The sequence below is a fragment of the Petromyzon marinus genome, chromosome 39 (assembly GCF_048934315.1).
Source record: "Petromyzon marinus isolate PM22_M1 ecotype Great Lakes invasive population chromosome 39, UKy_Petmar_22M1.pri1.0, whole genome shotgun sequence".
NCBI lineage: Eukaryota > Metazoa > Chordata > Hyperoartia > Petromyzontiformes > Petromyzontidae > Petromyzon > Petromyzon marinus.
In genome coordinates, this window is record NC_133705.1 from 11,049,058 (window position 1) to 11,068,486 (window position 19,429).

Sequence of the window (19,429 nt, forward strand, 5' to 3'; positions counted from 1 at the left end):
GACAACGGTGGGTAGGCATCACCACGCCCGGCCGCCTTTGTCTCCCCAGTGGCGATGTTTATAACTCCGTACCAGGTGCTCATTTGAGGCCGAGTCGATCTAGGGGAGGGCCCAGGACCGCTCCAAATATTCGTCACCGGTGTTGGTGGCCGTTAACGAGAATCGAACTCGCGGGGCCGGGGTTCGCAGCGCAACGCGCTAACCACTGCGCCACCGCTCCCCCTAACGCCCCCACCACTCTCCCCCCCCCCCACCACTCTCTCCCCCCCACCACTCCCCCCCCCCCACCACTCTCCCCCCCCCCCACCTCGCCCTTTCTCTGATGCGGCCCACATCGCGTGTTGCCAGCAGTGCGTAGGGGCGGGTGGTGGTGGTGGTGGTGGTAGTGGTGCACGCATCGCTCACAACAATGGTGATGGGTGGTGGTGGTGGTGACAAGAACGTGAACTCGCGATGCGGGTGACCACGGTGGTGACCACGGTGGTGACCACGGTGGTGACGAGGTCGCTTCACGCGCTGTGTGCTGTGAGCTCAGCACGAGGAGCCGGGCGGCAGCTCCACGCCGCCTTCTCACCCCATAGAGAGGAGCTCGCCTCGGGGCTCCACGGGGACCCCCCCCCCCCCCCCACCCAGGGACCCGAGGCCTCCCCCGGCTGCCCCCCCCCCACCCATTACCTCGGTACCACCACAGCCCCCGCGGGGGGCCTCGGAGTAGCCGGCCTCGAGCCCCCACGACTTTGAGGGGTTCCGTCATGGGACTCCCGCACGTGGCGCTGCTGCCTCTCCCACTCCTCCTACTCACCGCGCCGGGACTACTCGTGGTGAGGACATTACACATTCTCATGGCGAGGCCACGTCTCGCCATGATCGCCTCTTGGGGGGTGGGGGGGGGACTGCTGGATGTGGCTGATGCCGGTAGCGACAGAGGTGGATCGGCAACTTTGCGGCTACGGAGTGGCACGTGACTCCGTGGCTGCCCCCACGTGACTCCGTAGCTGCCCCCACGTGACTCTTTGGCTGCCCCCTCGTGACTCTTTGGCTGCCCCCACGTGACTCGTTGGCTGCCCCCTCGTGACTCTTTGGCTGCCCCCTCGTGACTCTTTGGCTGCCCCCTCGTGACTCTTTGGCTGCCCCCTGGTGACTCTTTGGCTGCCCCCACGTGACTCTTTGGCTGCAACCACGTGACTCTTTGGCTGCCCCCTCGTGGCTCTTTGGCTGCCCCCACGTGACTCTTTGGCTGCCCCCTCGTGACTCTTTGGCTGCCCCCACGTGACTCGTTGGCTGCCCCCTCGTGACTCTTTGGCTGCCCCCTCGTGACTCTTTGGCTGCCCCCTCGTGACTCTTTGGCTGCCCCCACGTGACTCTTTGGCTGCCCCCACGTGACTCTTTGGCTGCCCCCTCGTGACTCTTTGGCTGCCCCTCGTGTTTAAACAATAAAAAAGAAACCTCCGTAAAACTTGAATGTATTTTAACGTGAAGATAATTTACAAAATATGGGCAGGGAAATGGGGTCACTGTGGAATGTCTTGCTGACGACAAAAATGCACAACAGTCAAACTGTGTAGTCAGAGTGAATCTATCCTAGGGAGAGTGAATCTATAGTAGTCAGAGTGAATCTATAGTAGAGTGAATCTATAGTAGTCAGAGTGAATCTATAGTAGAGTGAATCTATAGTAGTCAGAGTGAATCTATAGTAGAGTTAATTTATAGTAGTCAGAGTGAATCTATAGTAGTCAGAGTGAATCTATCGTAGTCAGAGTGAATCTATAGTAGAGTGAATCTATAGTGGAGTGAATCTATAGTATTCAGAGTGAATCTATAGTAGTCAGAGTGAATCTATAGTAGTCAGAGTGAATCTATAGTAGAGTGAATCTATAGTCAGAGTGAATCTATAGTAGTCAGAGTGAATCTATAGTAGTCAGAGTGAATCTATAGTAGGCAGAGTGAATCAATAGTATTCAGAGTGGATCTATCGTAGTCAGAGTGAATCTATGTTAGTCAGAGTGAATCTATAGTAGAGTGAATCTATAGTAGTCAGAGTGAATCTATAGTAGAGTGAATCTATAGTCGTCAGAGTGAATCTATAGTAGAGTTAATTTATAGTAGTCAGAGTGAATCTATAGTAGTCAGAGTGAATCTATCGTAGTCAGAGTGAATCTATAGTAGAGTGAATCTATAGTGGAGTGAATCTATAGTATTCAGAGTGAATCTATAGTAGTCAGAGTGAATCTATAGTAGTCAGAGTGAATCTATAGTAGAGTGAATCTATAGTCAGAGTGAATCTATAGTAGTCAGAGTGAATCTATAGTAGTCAGAGTGAATCTATAGTAGGCAGAGTGAATCAATAGTATTCAGAGTGGATCTATCGTAGTCAGAGTGAATCTATGTTAGTCAGAGTGAATCTATAGTAGAGTGAATCTATAGTAGTCAGAGTGAATCTATAGTAGAGTGAATCTATAGTCGTCAGAGTGAATCTATCATAGTCAGAGTGAATCTATAGTAGGCAGAGTGAATCTATAGTAGGCAGAGTGAATCTATAATATTCAGAGTGGATCTATCGTAGTCAGAGTGAATCTATATTAGTCAGAGTGAATCTATAGTAGAGTGAATCTATAGTAGTCAGAGTGAATCTATAGTAGAGTGAATCTATAGTCGTCAAAGTGAATTTATCATAGTCAGAGTGAATCTATAGTAGGCAGAGTGAATCTATAGTAGTCAGAGTGAATCTATCGTAGTCAGAGTGAATCTATAGTAGTCAAAGTGAATCTATCCTAGGGAGAGTGAATCTATAGTAGTCAGAGTGAATCTATAGTAGACAGAGTGAATATATAGTAGAGTGAATCTATAGTAGAGTGAATCTATAGTAGTCAGAGTGGATCTATCGTAGTCAGAGTGAATATATAGTAGGCAGAGTGAATCTATAGTAGTCAGAGTGAATCTATAGCAGAATCTATAGTAGTCAGAGTGAATCTATAGTAGTCATTGTACATCTATAGTAGTCAGAGTGAATCTATAGTAGTTAATCTATAGTCGAGTAAATCTATAGTCATCAGAGTGGATCTATCGTAGTCAGAGTGAATCTATAGCAGAGTGAATCTATAGCAGAGTGAATCTATAGTAGTCAGAGTGAATCTATAGTAGTCAGAGTGAATCTATAGTAGAGTGAATCTATAGTAGAGTGAATCTATCGTAGTCAGAGTGAATCTATAGTAGTCAGAATGAATCTATAGTCGTCAGAGTGAATCTATAGTAGTCAGAGTGAATCTATAGTAGTCAAAGTGAATCTATTCTAGGGAGAGTGAATCTATAGTTGTCAGAGTGAATGTATAGTAGAGTGAATCTATAGTCAGAGTTAATCTATTGTAGTCAGAGTGAATCTATAGTAGACAGAGTGAATCTATCGTAGTCAGAGTGAATCTATAGTAGTCAGAGTGAAACTATAGTAGTCAGAGTGAATCTATCGTAGTCAGAGTGAATCTATAGTAGTCAGAGTGAATCTATCGTAGTCAGAGTGAATCTATAGTAGAGTGAATCTATATTAGAGTGAATCTATAGACAGAGTGAATCTATAGTAGAGTGAATCTATAGTAGTCAGAGTGAATCTATAGCAGTCAGTGAATCTATAGTAGTCAGAGTGAATATATAGCAGTCAGTGAATCTATAGTAGTCAGAGTGAATCTATTGTAGGCAGAGTGAATCTATAATAGTCAGAGTGAATCTATAGTAGAGTGAATCTATCGTAGTCAGAGTGAATCTATAGTAGAGTGAATCTATAGTAGTCAGAGTCAATCTATAGTAGTCAGAGTAAATCTATCGTAGTCAGAGTGAATCTATAGTAGAGTGAATCTATCGTAGTCAGAGTGAATCTATAGTAGAGTGAATCTATAGTAGTCAGAGTGAATCTATAGTAGTCAGAGTGAATCTATAGTAGTCAGAGTGAAACTATAGCAGAGTTAATCTATAGTAGTCAGAGTGAATCTACAGTAGACAGAGTGAATCTATAGTAGTCAGAGTGAAACTATAGTAGTCAGAGTGAATCTTTCGTAGTCAGAGTGAATCTATAGTCAGAGTGAATCTATAGTAGTCAGAGTGAATCTATAGTAGACAGAGTGAATCTATAGAAGAGTTAATCTATAGTAGAGTGAATCTATAGTAGTCAGAGTGGATCTATCGTAGTTAGAGTGAATCTATAGTAGGCAGAGTGAATCTATTGTAGTCAGAGTGAATCTATAGCAGAGTGAATCTATAGTAGTCAGAGTTAATCTATAGTAGTCAGAGTGAATCTATAGCAGAGTGAATCTATAGTAGTCAGAGTGAATCTATAGTAGTCAGAGTTAATCTATAGTAGAGTAAATCTATCGTAGTCAGAGTGAATCTATCGTAGTCAGAGTGAATCTATAGTAGTCAGAGTGAATCTATAGTAGTCAGCGTGAATCTATAGTCAGAGTTAATCTATAGTCAGAGTGAATCTATCTTAGTCAGAGTGAATCTATAGTAATCAGAGTGAATCTATAGGAATCAGAGTGAATCTATAGTAGTCAGAGTGAATCTATAGAAGAGTGAATCTATCGTAGACTGAATCTACAGTAGAGTGAATCTATAGTAGTCAGAGTGAATCTATAGTAGTCAGAGTGAATCTATTGTCAGAGTGAATCTATAGCAGAGTGAATCTATTGTAGTCAGAGTGAATCTATAGTAGAGTGAATCTATAGTAGAGTGAATCTATAGTAGTCAGAGTGATTCTATAGTAGAGTGAATCTATAGTAGTGTGAATCTGTAGTAGACAGAGTGAATCTATAGTAGTCAGAGTGAATCTATATTAGTCAGAGTGAATCTATAGTAGAGTGAATCTATATTAGTCAGAGTGAATCTATAGTAGAGTGAATCTATAGTCGTCAAAGTGAATTTATCATAGTCAGAGTGAATCTATAGTAGGCAGAGTGAATCTATAGTAGTCAGAGTGAATCTATCGTAGTCAGAGTGAATCTATAGTAGTCAAAGTGAATCTATCCTAGGGAGAGTGAATCTATAGTAGTCAGAGTGAATCTATAGTAGACAGAGTGAATATATAGTAGAGTGAATCTATAGTAGAGTGAATCTATAGTAGTCAGAGTGGATCTATCGTAGTCAGAGTGAATCTATAGTAGGCAGAGTGAATCTATAGTAGTCAGAGTTAATCTATAGCAGAATCTATAGTAGTCAGAGTGAATCTATAGTAGTCATTGTAAATCTATAGTAGTCAGAGTGAATCTATAGTAGAGTTAATCTATAGTAGAGTAAATCTATAGTCATCAGAGTGGATCTATCGTAGTCAGAGTGAATCTATAGCAGAGTGAATCTATAGCAGAGTGAATCTATAGTAGTCAGAGTGAATCTATAGTAGTCAGAGTGAATCTATAGTAGAGTGAATCTATAGTAGAGTGAATCTATCGTAGTCAGAGTGAATCTATAGTAGTCAGAATTAATCTATAGTCGTCAGAGTGAATCTATAGTAGTCAGAGTGAATCTATAGTAGTCAAAGTGAATCTATTCTAGGGAGAGTGAATCTATAGTTGTCAGAGTGAATGTATAGTAGAGTGAATCTATAGTCAGAGTGAATCTATTGTAGTCAGAGTGAATCTATAGTAGTCATAGTGAATCTATAGTAGACAGAGTGAATCTATCGTAGTCAGAGTGAATCTATAGTAGTCAGAGTGAAACTATAGTAGTCAGAGTGAATATATCGTAGTCAGAGTGAATCTATAGTAGTCAGAGTGAATCTATCGTAGTCAGAGTGAATCTATAGTAGAGTGAATCTATATTAGAGTGAATCTATAGACAGAGTGAATCTATAGTAGAGTGAATCTATAGTAGTCAGAGTGAATCTATAGCAGTCAGTGAATCTATAGTAGTCAGAGTGAATCTATAGCAGTCAGTGAATCTATAGTAGTCAGAGTGAATCTATTGTAGGCAGAGTGAATCTATAATAGTCAGAGTGAATCTATAGTAGAGTGAATCTATCGTAGTCAGAGTGAATCTATAGTAGAGTGAATCTATAGTAGTCAGAGTGAATCTATAGTAGTCAGAGTAAATCTATCATAGTCAGAGTGAATCTATAGTAGGCAGAGTGAATCTATAGCAGAGTTAATCTATAGTAGTCAGAGTGAATCTACAGTAGACAGAGTGAATCTATAGTAGTCAGAGTGAAACTATAGTAGTCAGAGTGAATCTTTCGTAGTCAGAGTGAATCTATAGTCAGAGTGAATCTATAGTGGTCAGAGTGAATCTATAGTAGACAGAGTGAATCTATAGTAGAGTTAATCTATAGTAGAGTGAATCTATAGTAGTCAGAGTGGATCTATCGTAGTTAGAGTGAATCTATAGTAGGCAGAGTAAATCTATTGTAGTCAGAGTGAATCTATAGCAGAGTGAATCTATAGTAGTCAGAGTTAATCTATAGTAGTCAGAGTGAATCTATAGCAGAGTGAATCTATAGTAGTCAGAGTGAATCTATAGTAGTCAGAGTTAATCTATAGTAGAGTGAATCTATCGTAGTCAGAGTGAATCTATCGTAGTCAGAGTGAATCTATAGTAGTCAGCGTGAATCTATAGTCAGAGTTAATCTATAGTCAGAGTGAATCTATCTTAGTCAGAGTGAATCTATAGTAATCAGAGTGAATCTATAGGAGTCAGAGTGAATCTATAGTAGTCAGAGTGAATCTATAGAAGAGTGAATCTATCGTAGAGTGAATCTATAGTAGAGTGAATCTATAGTAGTCAGAGTGAATCTATAGTAGTCAGAGTGAATCTATTGTCAGAGTGAATCTATAGCAGAGTGAATCTATTGTAGTCAGAGTAAATCTATAGTAGAGTGAATCTATAGTAGAGTGAATCTATAGTAGTCAGAGTGATTCTATAGTAGAGTGAATCTATAGTAGTGTGAATCTGTAGTAGACAGAGTGAATCTATAGTAGGCAGAGTGAATCTATAGGAGTCAGAGTGAATCTATCGTAGAGTGAATCTATGGTAGAGTGAATCTATAGTCAGAGTGAATCTATAGTAGAGTGAATCTATGGTAGACAGATTGAATCTATAGTAGAGTGAATCTATAGTCAGAGTGAATCTATAGTAGGCAGAGTGAATCTATAGGAGTCAGAGTGAATCTATCGTAGAGTGAATCTATGGTAGACTGAATCTATAGTCAGAGTGAATCTATAGTAGAGTGAATCTATGGTAGACAGATTGAATCTATAGTAGAGTGAATCTATAGTCAGAGTGAATCTATAGTAGTCAGAGTGAATCTATAGTAGAGTGAATCTATAGTAGTCAGAGTGAATCTATAGTAGAGTGAATCTATAGTAGTCAGAGTGAATCTATAGTAGAGTGAATCTATAGTAGTCAGAGTGAATCTATAGTAGAGTGAATCTATAGTAGTCAGAGTGGATCTATAGTAGAATTAATCTATAGTAGTCAGAGTGAATCTATAGTAGTCAGAGTGAATCTATAGTCAGAGTGAATCTATAGTCAGAGTGAATCTATAGTAGAGTGAATCTATAGTAGTCAGAGTGAATCTATAGTAGAGTGAATCTATAGTCAGAGTTAATCCATAGTAGTCAGAGTGAATCTATAGTAGAGTGAATCTATAGTAGAGTGAATCTATAGTAGTCAGAGTGAATCTATAGTAGAGTGAATCTATAGTAGTCAGAGTGAATCTATAGTAGTCAGAGTGAATCTATAGTAGAGTGAATCTATAGCAGAGTGAATCTATAGTAGACGGAGTGGAGGTGGAGAGAGCCGTCCCCCAGTGCCGTGCAGTGCGAGTCGCGAGCGGAGCGCGAGGATTTTCAGTGTCCCTACTCCCTGTCACTCTGCGGTGTTCTACCCCTGCAGCTCCTGGGGGGTGGTACACGGAACCCTGGGGGGTACGTGGATCCCTGGGAGGTGAAAGGGCTTCACTGAGCTATGCAGCTTCTTATCAGAAGCGACCTGGGCCACAAATGATATCACCACGAAGTGGCTTGTCGCGTGTAGCGGGCAGCCACGCACTCTGCACGCGCGCGATGTTGTTGATTCTAAATGTGGAGGGGGAAACCGGAGGTGGAGAGAGACACGGCGAAAACTCCAAATATACAGCAGCAGCAGGCGTCAGGGTCGTGATCGAAACCACGACCTCCTGTACACCAGGCGAGGTAGTTAACATCTCATAGCCACCGTGATGATGATGATGATGAGAGACACCGCAAACTCCAAATATACAGCAGCAGCAGCAGGCGTCAGGGTCGCGATCGAAGCCACGACCTCCTGTACACCAGGCGAGGTAGTTAACATCTCATAGCCACCGTGATGACGATGAGAGAGACACCGCAAACTCTAAATATACAGCAGCAGCAGCAGGCGTCAGGGTCGCGATCGAAGCCACGACCTCCTTGCACACCGGTTCACCCAGAAAGGCGTCACCGACTCTCAAGGCTCCTTTTCAGGATGGTCCCCTGCCTGCTGTTTTGGCCACTGCAGCTGCTGCTGCTGCTGTGATCCCAGCTGAGTGATTCACAGGCGCGGTTCGTCCACTAGGGGCGTTGGGGTGCCGCCCCACCAAGCAGCTGGAGATGATAAATTATATTTTTCTAATGAAAGAAAAAACTTTTCTAGAAATAGTTTTGTCGTGATAGAATTTTTGTTAAATATTATTATTCTTTCTGGTCTCGCGGTGGCCGTGAAGGCGCCCTCCGCGTGAGAATTTGCACCTTCATTCATTGCGATCAGCTTCGCATTTTAGCCACGCCGTTTGAGACCCATTCCGGAGCGGTGACGATGTCACAACGCCAGGTCGCGCTGTGCAACTGTAGCAGCTCAAGGCATACACAAATCTGGCTGTCGCCTGATGAAGCTGGTTGTAATTGCCGGTCGAAACGTCGTACTCAGAATTGTAAATGTTGTGGCTTGGCTCTCAAACACACAACGGGTGTGCTGTACTAGTGACGAATTGGCCACGTTCTGTTTACGTGACAAGTCTTAGTAGTTGGCTGTGTCGGGTGGTGGCGGTATTTACGACACATTTATATATTTTCGCGATCTAACCGAAGAAATCCCCCCCCCCCCTCCTCCTCTACTCTGGATGATATTGGCCGCGAACAGCGTACGTGTTAAATTGGCCTCCACGCTCTAGGACGAAACAGGAATAGCGATGGCAGCAGGTAAAGCAAATGAAGAATTAGAAACGAACACTGTGGAGCCACTCCTCAGTGTTCCATTTTAAATTGAAAGGATGACTATGAAGGAGAAGCTGAATGTTCAGCAACTGGGTCCTGATTAACCGAAAATCGACCAGCCCTCGGGAGACCCGGGGAAAAGCATACGAAAGGACACTTATATTCTTGGTTCTTTCGGTAAAGTCACGTAGAAGGGAAACAATAAAATAATACAAATATATTGTTTTATATTTAAATATTTTTTTATTTTATTGTTTCCCTTCCACGTGGTGACTTTACCGAAAGAAGCAAGAATATGAATCCCTGCAGTCACGAAAGCTTTAGATCAGAAAGGACACTTGTTAAGTATTAAAGAAAGGTCCCATATTGTAGCTGCTCACCACGAGCTATGAATGCCCTGATGGTGGCATTGTCTTTGTGCTGTGTGACGCCTTTTGGCGTCCTCTGGTCTAACACCGTTTTGAGACGAGGCTCAAAAGAAAGCCGTCTCTGGTACGTGGACCAATCAGTTTCAAAGACAATGCATCGTATATTGTCAGAGCGTGTTTTTTGTTTGTTTGCATGTTCACCGCAAGCACCGTCGTGTGTGTGGTTAATGCAGACACGATTCCTTGAAGAAGTATTCTGTTTGCAGCTCTATTGCCAGAAACGGTAAAACTTATTGCTATACTTGTTTCGTATTGTTTATAAATGCCCATCGTTCTCGGCAGGATCGACAGTTCTTCCACGGGAAAGCCAATAGCATGACGAGGTTTTTTTTTTCTTAATTAGAACGCCCTCTCGTCAGAGGTCACTCGCAACAGCCCCACTTCGTGGGCAAGTCACGAGCCGCCACCAGTGACTGGCAGGGAGATTTCACGTCAGTAGTGGGGGGGGGGGGGTCGTGAATCGAACCCAGGCCCTTTGTGGCTGCGAGGCGCCTGTGGCCCCACCTGCACTGCGTCTGGAACTGGACCACGACTCGAATTCATGGGCGGCTCTAATCGAGAACGCGCAGCGCGACTCGATGGGCGCGTGGGTGACTCTGAGCTCCCTGCCTGCACCGTTTTCTGTGCGCGAGCGAGCAGCTGGGGGGCAGGGCTCCCCGCTACGCCCTCAACCCCCTGGGCAAGAAGTGGGAGCGAGACAACCTCACCTACAGGTGAGGCGACACGGGGGGAGGGGGATGACACGGGGGGGGGGGTGGGGGATGGCACGGGGGGGGGGACACACGGGGAGGACACACGGGTAAGAGACACGGGTGAGAGAGAGAGACACAGGGTGAGAGACACGGGGTGAGAGAGACACGGGTGAGAGAGACACGGGTGAGAGAGAGACACGGATGAGAGAGAGACATGGGTGAGAGAGACACAGGTGAGAGAGACACGGGTGAGAGAGAGAGAGACACTGGTGAGAGAGAGAGACACTGGTGAGAGAGAGACACGGGTGAGAGAGAGACACGGGTGAGAGAGACACGGGTGAGAGAGACACGGGTGAGAGAGAGAGACACTGGTGAGAGCGAGACACGGGTGAGAGAGACACGGGTGAGAGAGAGAGAGAGACACTGGTGAGAGAGACACGGGTGAGAGAGAGACACGGGTGAGAGAGAGACACGGGTGAGAGAGAGACACGGGTGAGAGAGAGATACGGGGTGAGAGAGACACGGGTGAAAGAGAGAGACACGGGTGAGAGAGAGAGACACGGGTGAGAGAGAGAGACATGGGTGAGACACGGGTGAGAGAGACACGGGTGAGAGAGAGAGACACGGGTGAGAGAGACACGGGTGAGAGAGAGAGACACGGGGGAGAGAGAGAGACACGGGGGAGAGAGAGAGACACGGGGGAGGGAGAGAGACACGGGTGAGAGAGAGACACGGGTGAGAGAGAGAGACACGGGGGAGAGAGAGAGACACGGGTGAGAGAGACACGGGTGAGAGAGAGAGACACGGGAGAGAGAGACACGGGTGAGAGAGACAAGGGTGAGAGAGACATGGGTGAGAGAGACACGGGAGAGAGAGACACGGGTGAGAGAGACACGGAAGAGAGAGACATGGGAAAAACACGGGAAAGAGAGACACGGGAGAGAGACACGGGTGAGAGAGACACGGGTGAGAGACAGAGACACGGGTGAGAGAGACACGGGTGAGAGAGACACGGGAGAGAGAGACACGGGTGAGAGAGACACGGGTGAGAGAGAGAGAGAGACACGGGTGAGAGAGAGACACGGGGTGAGAGAGACACGGGTGAGAGAGAGAGACACGGGTGAGAGAGAGACACTGGTGAGAGAGAGAGACACTGGTGAGAGACACGGGTGAGAGAGAGACACGGGTGAGAGAGACACGGGTGAGAGAGACACGGGTGAGAGAGAGAGAGACACTGGTGAGAGAGAGACACGGGTGAGGGAGACACGGGTGAGAGAGAGATACGGGTGAGAGAGAGACACTGGTGAGAGAGAGACACTGGTGAGAGACACGGGTGAGAGAGAGACACGGGTGAGAGAGACACGGGTGAGAGAGACACGGGTGAGAGAGAGGGACACTGGTGAGAGAGAGACACGGGTGAGGGAGACACGGGTGAGAGAGAGATACGGGTGAGAGAGACACGGGTGTGAGAGAAACACGGGTGAGAGAGAGAGACACACGGGTGAGAGAGACACGGGTGAGAGAGAGAGACACTGGTCAGAGAGAGACACGGGTGAGAGAGACACGGGTGAGAGAGAGACACGGGTGAGAGAGACACGGGTGAGAGAGAGAGACACTGGTCAGAGAGAGACACGGGTGAGAGAGACACGGGTGAGAGAGAGACACGGGAGAGAGAGACACTGGTGAGAGAGAGACACGGGTGAGAGAGAGAGACACGGGTGAGAGAGACACGGGTGAGAGAGAGAGACACGGTTGAGAGAGAGAGACACTGGTGAGAGGGACACGGGTGAGAGAGACACGGGTGAGAGAGAGACACGGGTGAGAGAGATACGGGTGAGAAAGAGACATGGGTGAGAGAGAGACACGGGTGAGAGAGACACGGGAGAGAGAGAGACACGGGTGAGAGAGACACGGGGTGACAGAGACACTGGTGAGAGAGACACGGGTGAGAGAGATACGGGGTGACAGAGACACTGGTGAGAGAGACACGGGTGAGAGAGAGACACGGGTGAGAGAGAGACACGGGTGAGAGAGACACGGGTGAGAGAGACACGGGTGAGAGAGAGACACGGGTGAGACACGGGTGAGACACGGTTGAGAGAGAGACACGGGTGAGAGAGAGACACGGGAGAGAGAGACACGGGAGAGAGAGAGAGAGAGACACGGGAGAGAGAGACACCGGAGAGAGAGAGACACGGGAAAGAGAGACACGGGAGCGCGCGTCCCCTCCTGCAGGATCGACCGCTTCCCGTCGTCGCTGGGCCGCGAGGAGACGCGTGTCGCCATCGCGCGCGCCTTCTCCATGTGGGGCCACGTGTCGCCCCTGTCCTTCAACGAGGTGCCCCCCACCAGCCCCGCCGACTTCCGGATAGGTGCGGATACGAAAGGGGGGGCGGGCGGGATACGGGAGGGGAGGGGGTACGGGGTGGGTGTGGATAAGGGGGGCGGATGGATGTGTGGATACGAGCAGACGCTCGTGTGCCAAAAGTGATTGCAGTCTCAGCGACTTACGCCGCTCAAATGAGCACCGAGGCTCCTGTTCGCAAGCCCTTGAAGAGCCATCGGTGGAAATTCCACATTCCCATGGCGAGGAGCTAGTCTTTAATCGGACTTCAAGCGTGCGCTTGTTCTATCGACCCCAGAGGGAGGGATGATGGGCCGAACCAACCCACCCCACCCCCCTCCCCCAGTATTTGAACTTCTCAACGTGTCACGGAGACCACCGATGCAGTCACTGCCGTGACCCCGTGTGACCCCGACCCCCCCACCCCCTCCAGGGTTCTACACGCGCGTTCACGAGGGGTGCGCCCACGCCCCCGCGCTGCTCCACCCGTGCTTCGACGGGCGCGACGGGGAGCTGGCGCACGCCTTCCTACCCCCACGCGGGGACGTTCACCTGGACGATGACGAGAGCTGGGTGCTGGGCACCACACGCTTCAGCTGGAGCCGCGGTGGGGGGAGGGGGGGGGTTGGGTGGGTGGGTTTGGGTGGGTGGGATTGGGTGGGTGTGGGTGGGTGGGTTTGTGTGGGTGGGTTTGGGTTGATGGGTTTGGGTGGGTGGGTTTGTGTGGGTGGGTTTGGGTGGGTGGGTTTGGGTTGATGGGTTTGGCTGGGTGTGGGTGGGTGGGTTTGGGTGGGTTTGGGTGGGTGGGTTTGAGTGGGTGGGTTTGGGTGGATGGGTTTGGGTGGGTTTGGGTGGGTTTGGGTTGATGGGTTTGGGTGGGTGGGTTTGAGTGGGTGGATTTGAGTGGGTGGATTTGGGTGGGTGGGTTTGGGTGGGTGTGGGTGGGTGGGTTTGGGTGGGTGGGTTTGGGTGGGTGGATTTGGGTAGGTGGGTTTGGGTGGGTGGATTTGGATGGGTGGGTTTGGGTGGGTGGGTTTGGGTGGGTGGGTTTGGGTGGGTGGGTTTTGGTGGGTGGGTTTGGGTGGGTGGGTTTGGGTGGGTGGATTTGGGTGGGTGGGTTTGGGTGGGTAGATTTGGATGGGTGGGTTTGGGTGGGTGGGTTTGGGTGGGTGGGTTTGAGTGGGTGGGTTTGGGTGGATGGGTTTGGGATTTGGTGGAATTAGGATCTGGTGGGTTTGGGATTTGGTGGGTTTGGTATTTGGTGGGTTTGAGATTGAGTGGTTGGGCATTCGGCACAGGTCTATCAGTACCGTGGTACGAGTCAATTCCTGGCACCCCAACACGGACGCCGGTTGTCGGACCGTCTGGGTCAGGGGTCGGTAACCTGCAGCCCCGGAGCCGCGTGCGGCTCTTTAAGGGACCGATTCGTGACGTCATTCATTAAGGACCATCGTGTCTTTAATAAATAACAAACACTGCCAAGTCTCGAAATAAATGGCTCTTGTTATGTTTGTCGCCGACCGCTCGTATGGATTCTACCCTCGGGAAAGAATTGGGGAAGTGGGGGGGGTGGTGGTGGGGGCGAAGGTTGTTGTGATGTAGGGGTGTTGCTGAACGACCTGGTGTGTATTATTATTGTTGTTGTTGTGGTGGTGGTGTAGGCGTGTGGATGAACGACCTGGTGTGTATTATTATTGTTGTTGTTGTGGTGGTGGTGGTGTAGGCGTGTGGATGAACGACCTGGTGTGTATTATTGTTGTTGTTGTGGTGGTGGTGGTGTAGGCGTGTGGATGAACGTCCTGGTGTGTATTATTGTTGTTGTTGTGGTGGTGGTGGTGTAGGCGTGTGGATGAACGTCCTGGTGTGTATTATTATTGTTGTTGTTGTGGTGGTGCAGGCGTGTGGATGAACGACCTGGTGTGTATTATTATTGTTGTTGTTGTGGTGGTGGTGGTGTAGGCGTGTGGATGAACGACCTGGTGTGTATTATTATTGTTGTTGTTGTGGTGGTGGTGTAGGCGTGTGGATGAACGACCTGGTGTGTATTATTATTGTTGTTGTTGTGGTGATGGTGTAGCCGTGTGGATGAACGTCCTGGTGTGTATTATTATTGTTGTTGTTGTGGTGGTGTAGGCGTGTGGATGAACGACCTGGTGTATTATTATTATTGTTGTTGTGGTGGTGTAGGCGTGTGGATGAACGACCTGGTGTATATTATTATTGTTGTTGTTGTGGTGGTGCAGGCGTGTGGATGAACGACCTGGTGTGTATTATTGTTGTTGTTGTGGTGGTGGTGGTGGTGTAGGCGTGTGGATGAACGACCTGGTGTGTATTATTATTGTTGTTGTTGTGGTGGTGCAGGCGTGTGGATGAACGACCTGGTGTATTATTATTATTGTTGTTGTTGTGGTGGTGGTGGTGGTGTAGGCGTGTGGATGAACGACCTGGTGTGTATTATTATTATTGTTGTGGTGGTGGTGGTGTAGGCGTGTGGATGAACGACCTGGTGTGTATTATTATTATTGTTGTGGTGGTGTAGGCGTGTGAATGAACGACATGGTGTATTATTATTATTATTGTGGTGGTGGTGTAGGCGTGTGGATGAACGACCTGGTGTATTATTATTATTGTTGTTGTTGTGGTGGTGTAGGCGTGTGGATGAACGACCTGGTGTGTATTATTATTGTTGTTGTGGTGGTGGTGTAGGCGTGTGGATGAACGACCTGGTGTGTATTATTATTATTGTTGTGGTGGTGGTGTAGGCGTGTGGATGAACGACCTGGTGTGTATTATTGTTGTTGTGGTGGTGGTGGTGTAGGCGTGTGGATGAACGACCTGGTGCAGGTGGCGGCGCACGAGATCGGCCACGCGCTGGGCCTCATGCACTCGCGGCGTGCCCACGCGCTCATGCACGCCAACGCCACGGCCACGCGCACACGCAGCCTGGCGCGAGACGACGTGTGGGGCATCCAGAGGCTCTATGGTGGGACACCGCCGCCGTCGTCGCCGTCGTCACCGCAGTTGTCATCATCGCGGTCGTCGTCATCACCGTTGCCGTCGTCATCGCCATCTTCATCACCGTCGCCATCATTACCACCGTCGTCGTCACCGTCATCATCACCGTCGTCATCGTCACCGTCATCTTCATCACCGTCGCCATCATTACCACCGTCGTCACCGTCATCATCACCGTCATCATCACCGTCGTCGTCACCGTCATCATCACCGTCGTCATCGTCACCATCATCTTCATCACCGTCGCCATCATTACCACCGTCGTCATCATCACCGTCGTCGTCGTCACCGTCATCTTTATCACCGTCGCCATCATTACCACCGTCATCTTCATCACCGTCATCGCCGTTGTCAACACCCATGTTACCCTCCTCAACATCATCGTCGTCGTCCCTGGTATCAACGTCTTCGACTCCCCCAGGCACCTTGGCCGTTACGTTATCCCCCCACACCCCCGCGAACAGCACTTGCCCCAACAATCTGTTGAGGCTATACGGGGGATCTTTGTCTTTATTTTGTTTTGGCGAACGTGCAGGCTGCCGGGACAAATCCGGGACGTGCGATCGCTGGGTGCGCCGTGGTCTCTGCTCCTCGCGCCCGCGCCTCTCCATGAGCCGCTGCGCCAGCTCCTGTGACCTCTGCTACGGTGCGTGACCCCCCCCCCCCCCACCGGCTTGGGGGGGTCAGGGGGGGGTCAGGGGGGGTCAGGGGGGGTTTCCCCAGGGACTCGGGGTGGGGAATGAGCGCAGTCATTAAAATTCATAGTTCATAGTTTATTTATTTGGTATAGCCCTGTGAGCCATTCGGCTCTTGAATCGGGTGCAACCGCAACAAACAAAAAACATGAACAAGAAAACATCTTAAAGTGATTATGTGACTGTGCAAACAGAAAATCCAGGAAAAAAATATCAAAATATTCCTGAAATAGCAGCGTACACCAACGCTGTGTGCAAAAATCCCAGTGGGATGCAAGTCAAATAATAACAACAACCACAAGACAACGAAGATTAAAGCCATCAGTCTAACTCTGTACTACAATAAACAAAAACATGGCCAAAACAAAAAATAATAGGGGCGCCACGTTGGCTAGGAGATGTTAACTACCTCGCCTGGTGCGCAGGAGGTCGTGGGTTCGGTCCGACCCTGACGCCTGCTGCTGCTGTATATTTGGGGTTTGCGTCTCTCTCTCTCTCCGTGGTCGCGTGGATTTGTCTCCGGGTCCTCACGACGCGCGCCACATACAACCTTGCGTCACGACGTACGACCTTGCGTAATCACGTGCGACCTTGCGTAATCACGTACGACCTTGCGTCACGACGTAATCACGTGCGACCTTGCGTCACGACGTACGACTGTTGTGTGCAGGGCATGCGCCCCCCTCCGCGACCCCCCGCCCCCGCACGCCCCCCAAGGCCAAGGTGGTGTCGCGGGGTCGCATCGTGACCTTTCACTGCGGGAGGCGGCGCTCCCTGCCCGGGGTCACCGTGAGGTACGGAAGTGAGATTCTGGGTACGGTTCCCATCATCGGCGAGCCCCTCCGGCAGGCGAGGCTGCGTTGGCGAGATGTTAACTACCTCGCCTGGTATTCAGGAGGGCATGGGTTCGATCCCTGACCATAACGCCTGCTGTATATTTTGAGTTTGTGCGTCTCTCTCCCCGTGGCCACGGGGATTTTTCTCCGGGTCATCCGGTTTGTCCCTCCAAATTTAGAATCAACGTCACGCGTTTACAGTATTTGGCAGCGATAAATTTCCACATGATGAGCCACTTCGTTGAGCTATCATTTGTGGCCTGGTCGCTTCTAAACACACAGCTCAGCGGGCTTTACCTGGCAAAGAAGAAAAAAAACGCGCATCGTTTTTTTACATAGCCCGCATTTCCAGTCACCGCATGCCCAAGCAGATTCCGTTTGGCCCGATTGAGGGGTCTAAACGGGCGCGGCACGGGCTAGAGAAGAGACGGAGCTGATGCGGTACAGGAGGATGTGGAGCTGAGTGGACTTGCCGGTGACTGGTACCAGCGGTGTCAAGATCGGAGGCTCGCTACTGGGCAGTTGGAAGCAGTCGCCCTCCAACAGCAGCGGAAGACGGAGGAGTGAAGCTCCCAACGAGCAGAGTGCTGGGCGGCTAAAATTCAGCAAGTGGGCACAGTGGGGAGCACAGGTGGTGCATGATCCAGTCACCCTCTATGCATGTTCGTGGCGTGTTCACGGCATGTGCTCAGTATGTTCACTGTTTGTGGCGTGTTCCCGGCGCATTCATGGCGTGTTCAGTGTTCATGGTGTGTTTTTCGTGTGTTTAGTGCGTGTTCATGGCGTGTTCAGTGTTCATGGTGTGTTTTTCGTGTGTTTAGTGCGTGTTCATGGCGTGTTCAGTGTCCATGGTGTGTTTTTCGTGCGTTTAGTGCGTGTTCATGGCGTGTTCAGTGTTCATGGTGTTCTTCGTGTGTTGAGTGCGTGTTCATGGTGTGTTCGGTGTTCATGGCGTGTTCGCGTGTTCAGTGCGTGTTCATGGCGTGTTCGCGTGTTCTTCCTGTGTTGAGTGCGTGCTCATGGCGTGTTCGGTGTTCATGGCGTGTTCTTCGTGTGTTGAGTGCGTGTTCATGGTGTGTTCGGTGTTCATGGCGTGTTCGCGTGTTCAGTGCGTGTTCATGGCGTGTTCGCGTGTTCTTCCTGTGTTGAGTGCGTGCTCATGGCGTGTTCGGTGTTCATGGCGTGTTCTTCGTGTGTTGAGTGCGTGTTCATGGGGTGTTCATGGGGTGTTCCTGGCGTGTTTACTGCGTGTTCGCACCACGTGCAGCTGGTACAAGGACGGCGAGTGGCTAGAGGCCTCGGTGCCGGGGCGGCTGACGATGTCTGGACGTGAGCTGCGCCTCGTCGCCAACGAGGTGAACGAGGGGGAGTACACGTGCACGCTGGCGCGCGGGGGCAGCGAGCTGCGAGCCAACGCCTGGCGCATCGTCCTCAAGGATCCCCACGGGGACCCGCAGGGAGAAGAAGGCGGGGAGATCCCCACCACTCAAGTCTCAGGGCTACGACCCTCGGGCCGAACGCCGTGACGCACGGGGCCGAGGTCAGGGGGAGCCGCTTAGCTCGGGGCCGGAGAGGAAGGGCCGACGGTGACTCGCGGAGGCGAGGCCGCAGTCACGTGGGAGGTGAGGCCACGGCGGAGGCCAAGGTCACGGCGGAGGCCATGGTCACGGCGCGCGTTTTCTCAACTTTGGGCGCGTTCCGGCCGTGCCACGGAGACAGCCTCGGTCTGAAACGACGAGGACGAGCAGGAGGAGGAGGAGCGCAGCTTCAGCTTCAGCTGCTTCGCGTGCTGCCCCATCGCGGCTGGCACAGCCGTGTGTATTTTATAAATATAGATATTTTGTATTGTGGTAAGCACGCAAGTCCGGAACAACGAGTCGATGATTTCTGGGGGAGGGGACAGAAAAACCGAGGTGGGGGTGGGGGGGTGCTTGGTGCCCACTTCCATAGGTGGAGGGAGCTTTCATACATACACGGGGGGGGGCGGGGGGGGTAACGAGCAATCCAAGGGGCCACAGTCGCCTATTGTAATCCCAAGGTCACTCCCCACTGCTGGGTGCAGAGGGCCTCCTCCTCCTCCCACTCCTCCCGCTCCTCGCACCACAGCGTGCGGGTTTACGTGTGACCGTACTCCACCGTGCTGGCCGCAGCCAGATACGGGCAAACGTGGCGTGCGTGGTGGCCCCCAACCAACCCTCCCACCCCCCCCACCAAACCCCGCGTCGCCCCCA

General features: G+C 49.8%; 1 protein-coding gene across 2 annotated transcripts; it reads left to right on the forward strand.

Annotated features, from left to right (window-relative positions):
* Nucleotides 1-333: 333 nt before the first annotated feature.
* MMP23B (matrix metallopeptidase 23B) lies at nucleotides 334-19,149 on the forward strand. 2 transcript variants are annotated; one of them, XR_012946404.1, is made up of 8 exons: nucleotides 334-821; nucleotides 10,256-10,329; nucleotides 12,544-12,680; nucleotides 13,086-13,259; nucleotides 15,471-15,635; nucleotides 16,203-16,313; nucleotides 17,033-17,829; nucleotides 18,466-18,552. XR_012946404.1 is itself a non-coding variant. In XM_032968282.2 (8 exons), exons 1-8 carry the CDS (start codon nucleotides 753-755, stop codon nucleotides 18,722-18,724), a joined length of 1,113 nt encoding a protein of 370 aa, XP_032824173.1. In that variant the 5' UTR covers nucleotides 334-752; the 3' UTR covers nucleotides 18,725-19,149. The 2 variants fall into 2 exon arrangements, 1 of the variants encoding a protein (XP_032824173.1); XM_032968282.2 differs by having other exon boundaries at nucleotides 17,033-17,156; nucleotides 18,466-19,149.
* Nucleotides 19,150-19,429: the final 280 nt, after the last annotated feature.

Bases quoted from the DNA above. Each gene is read 5' to 3' on its own strand.
- MMP23B (XM_032968282.2), top strand. From the start codon at position 753: ATGGGACTCCCGCACGTGGCGCTGCTGCCTCTCCCACTCCTCCTACTC. The intron at 822-10,255 runs GTGAGGACATTA...GCGAGCGAGCAG, and splicing joins CCGCGCCGGGACTACTCGTG to CTGGGGGGCAGGGCTCCCCG. The intron at 10,330-12,543 runs GTGAGGCGACAC...CCCCTCCTGCAG, and splicing joins CGAGACAACCTCACCTACAG to GATCGACCGCTTCCCGTCGT.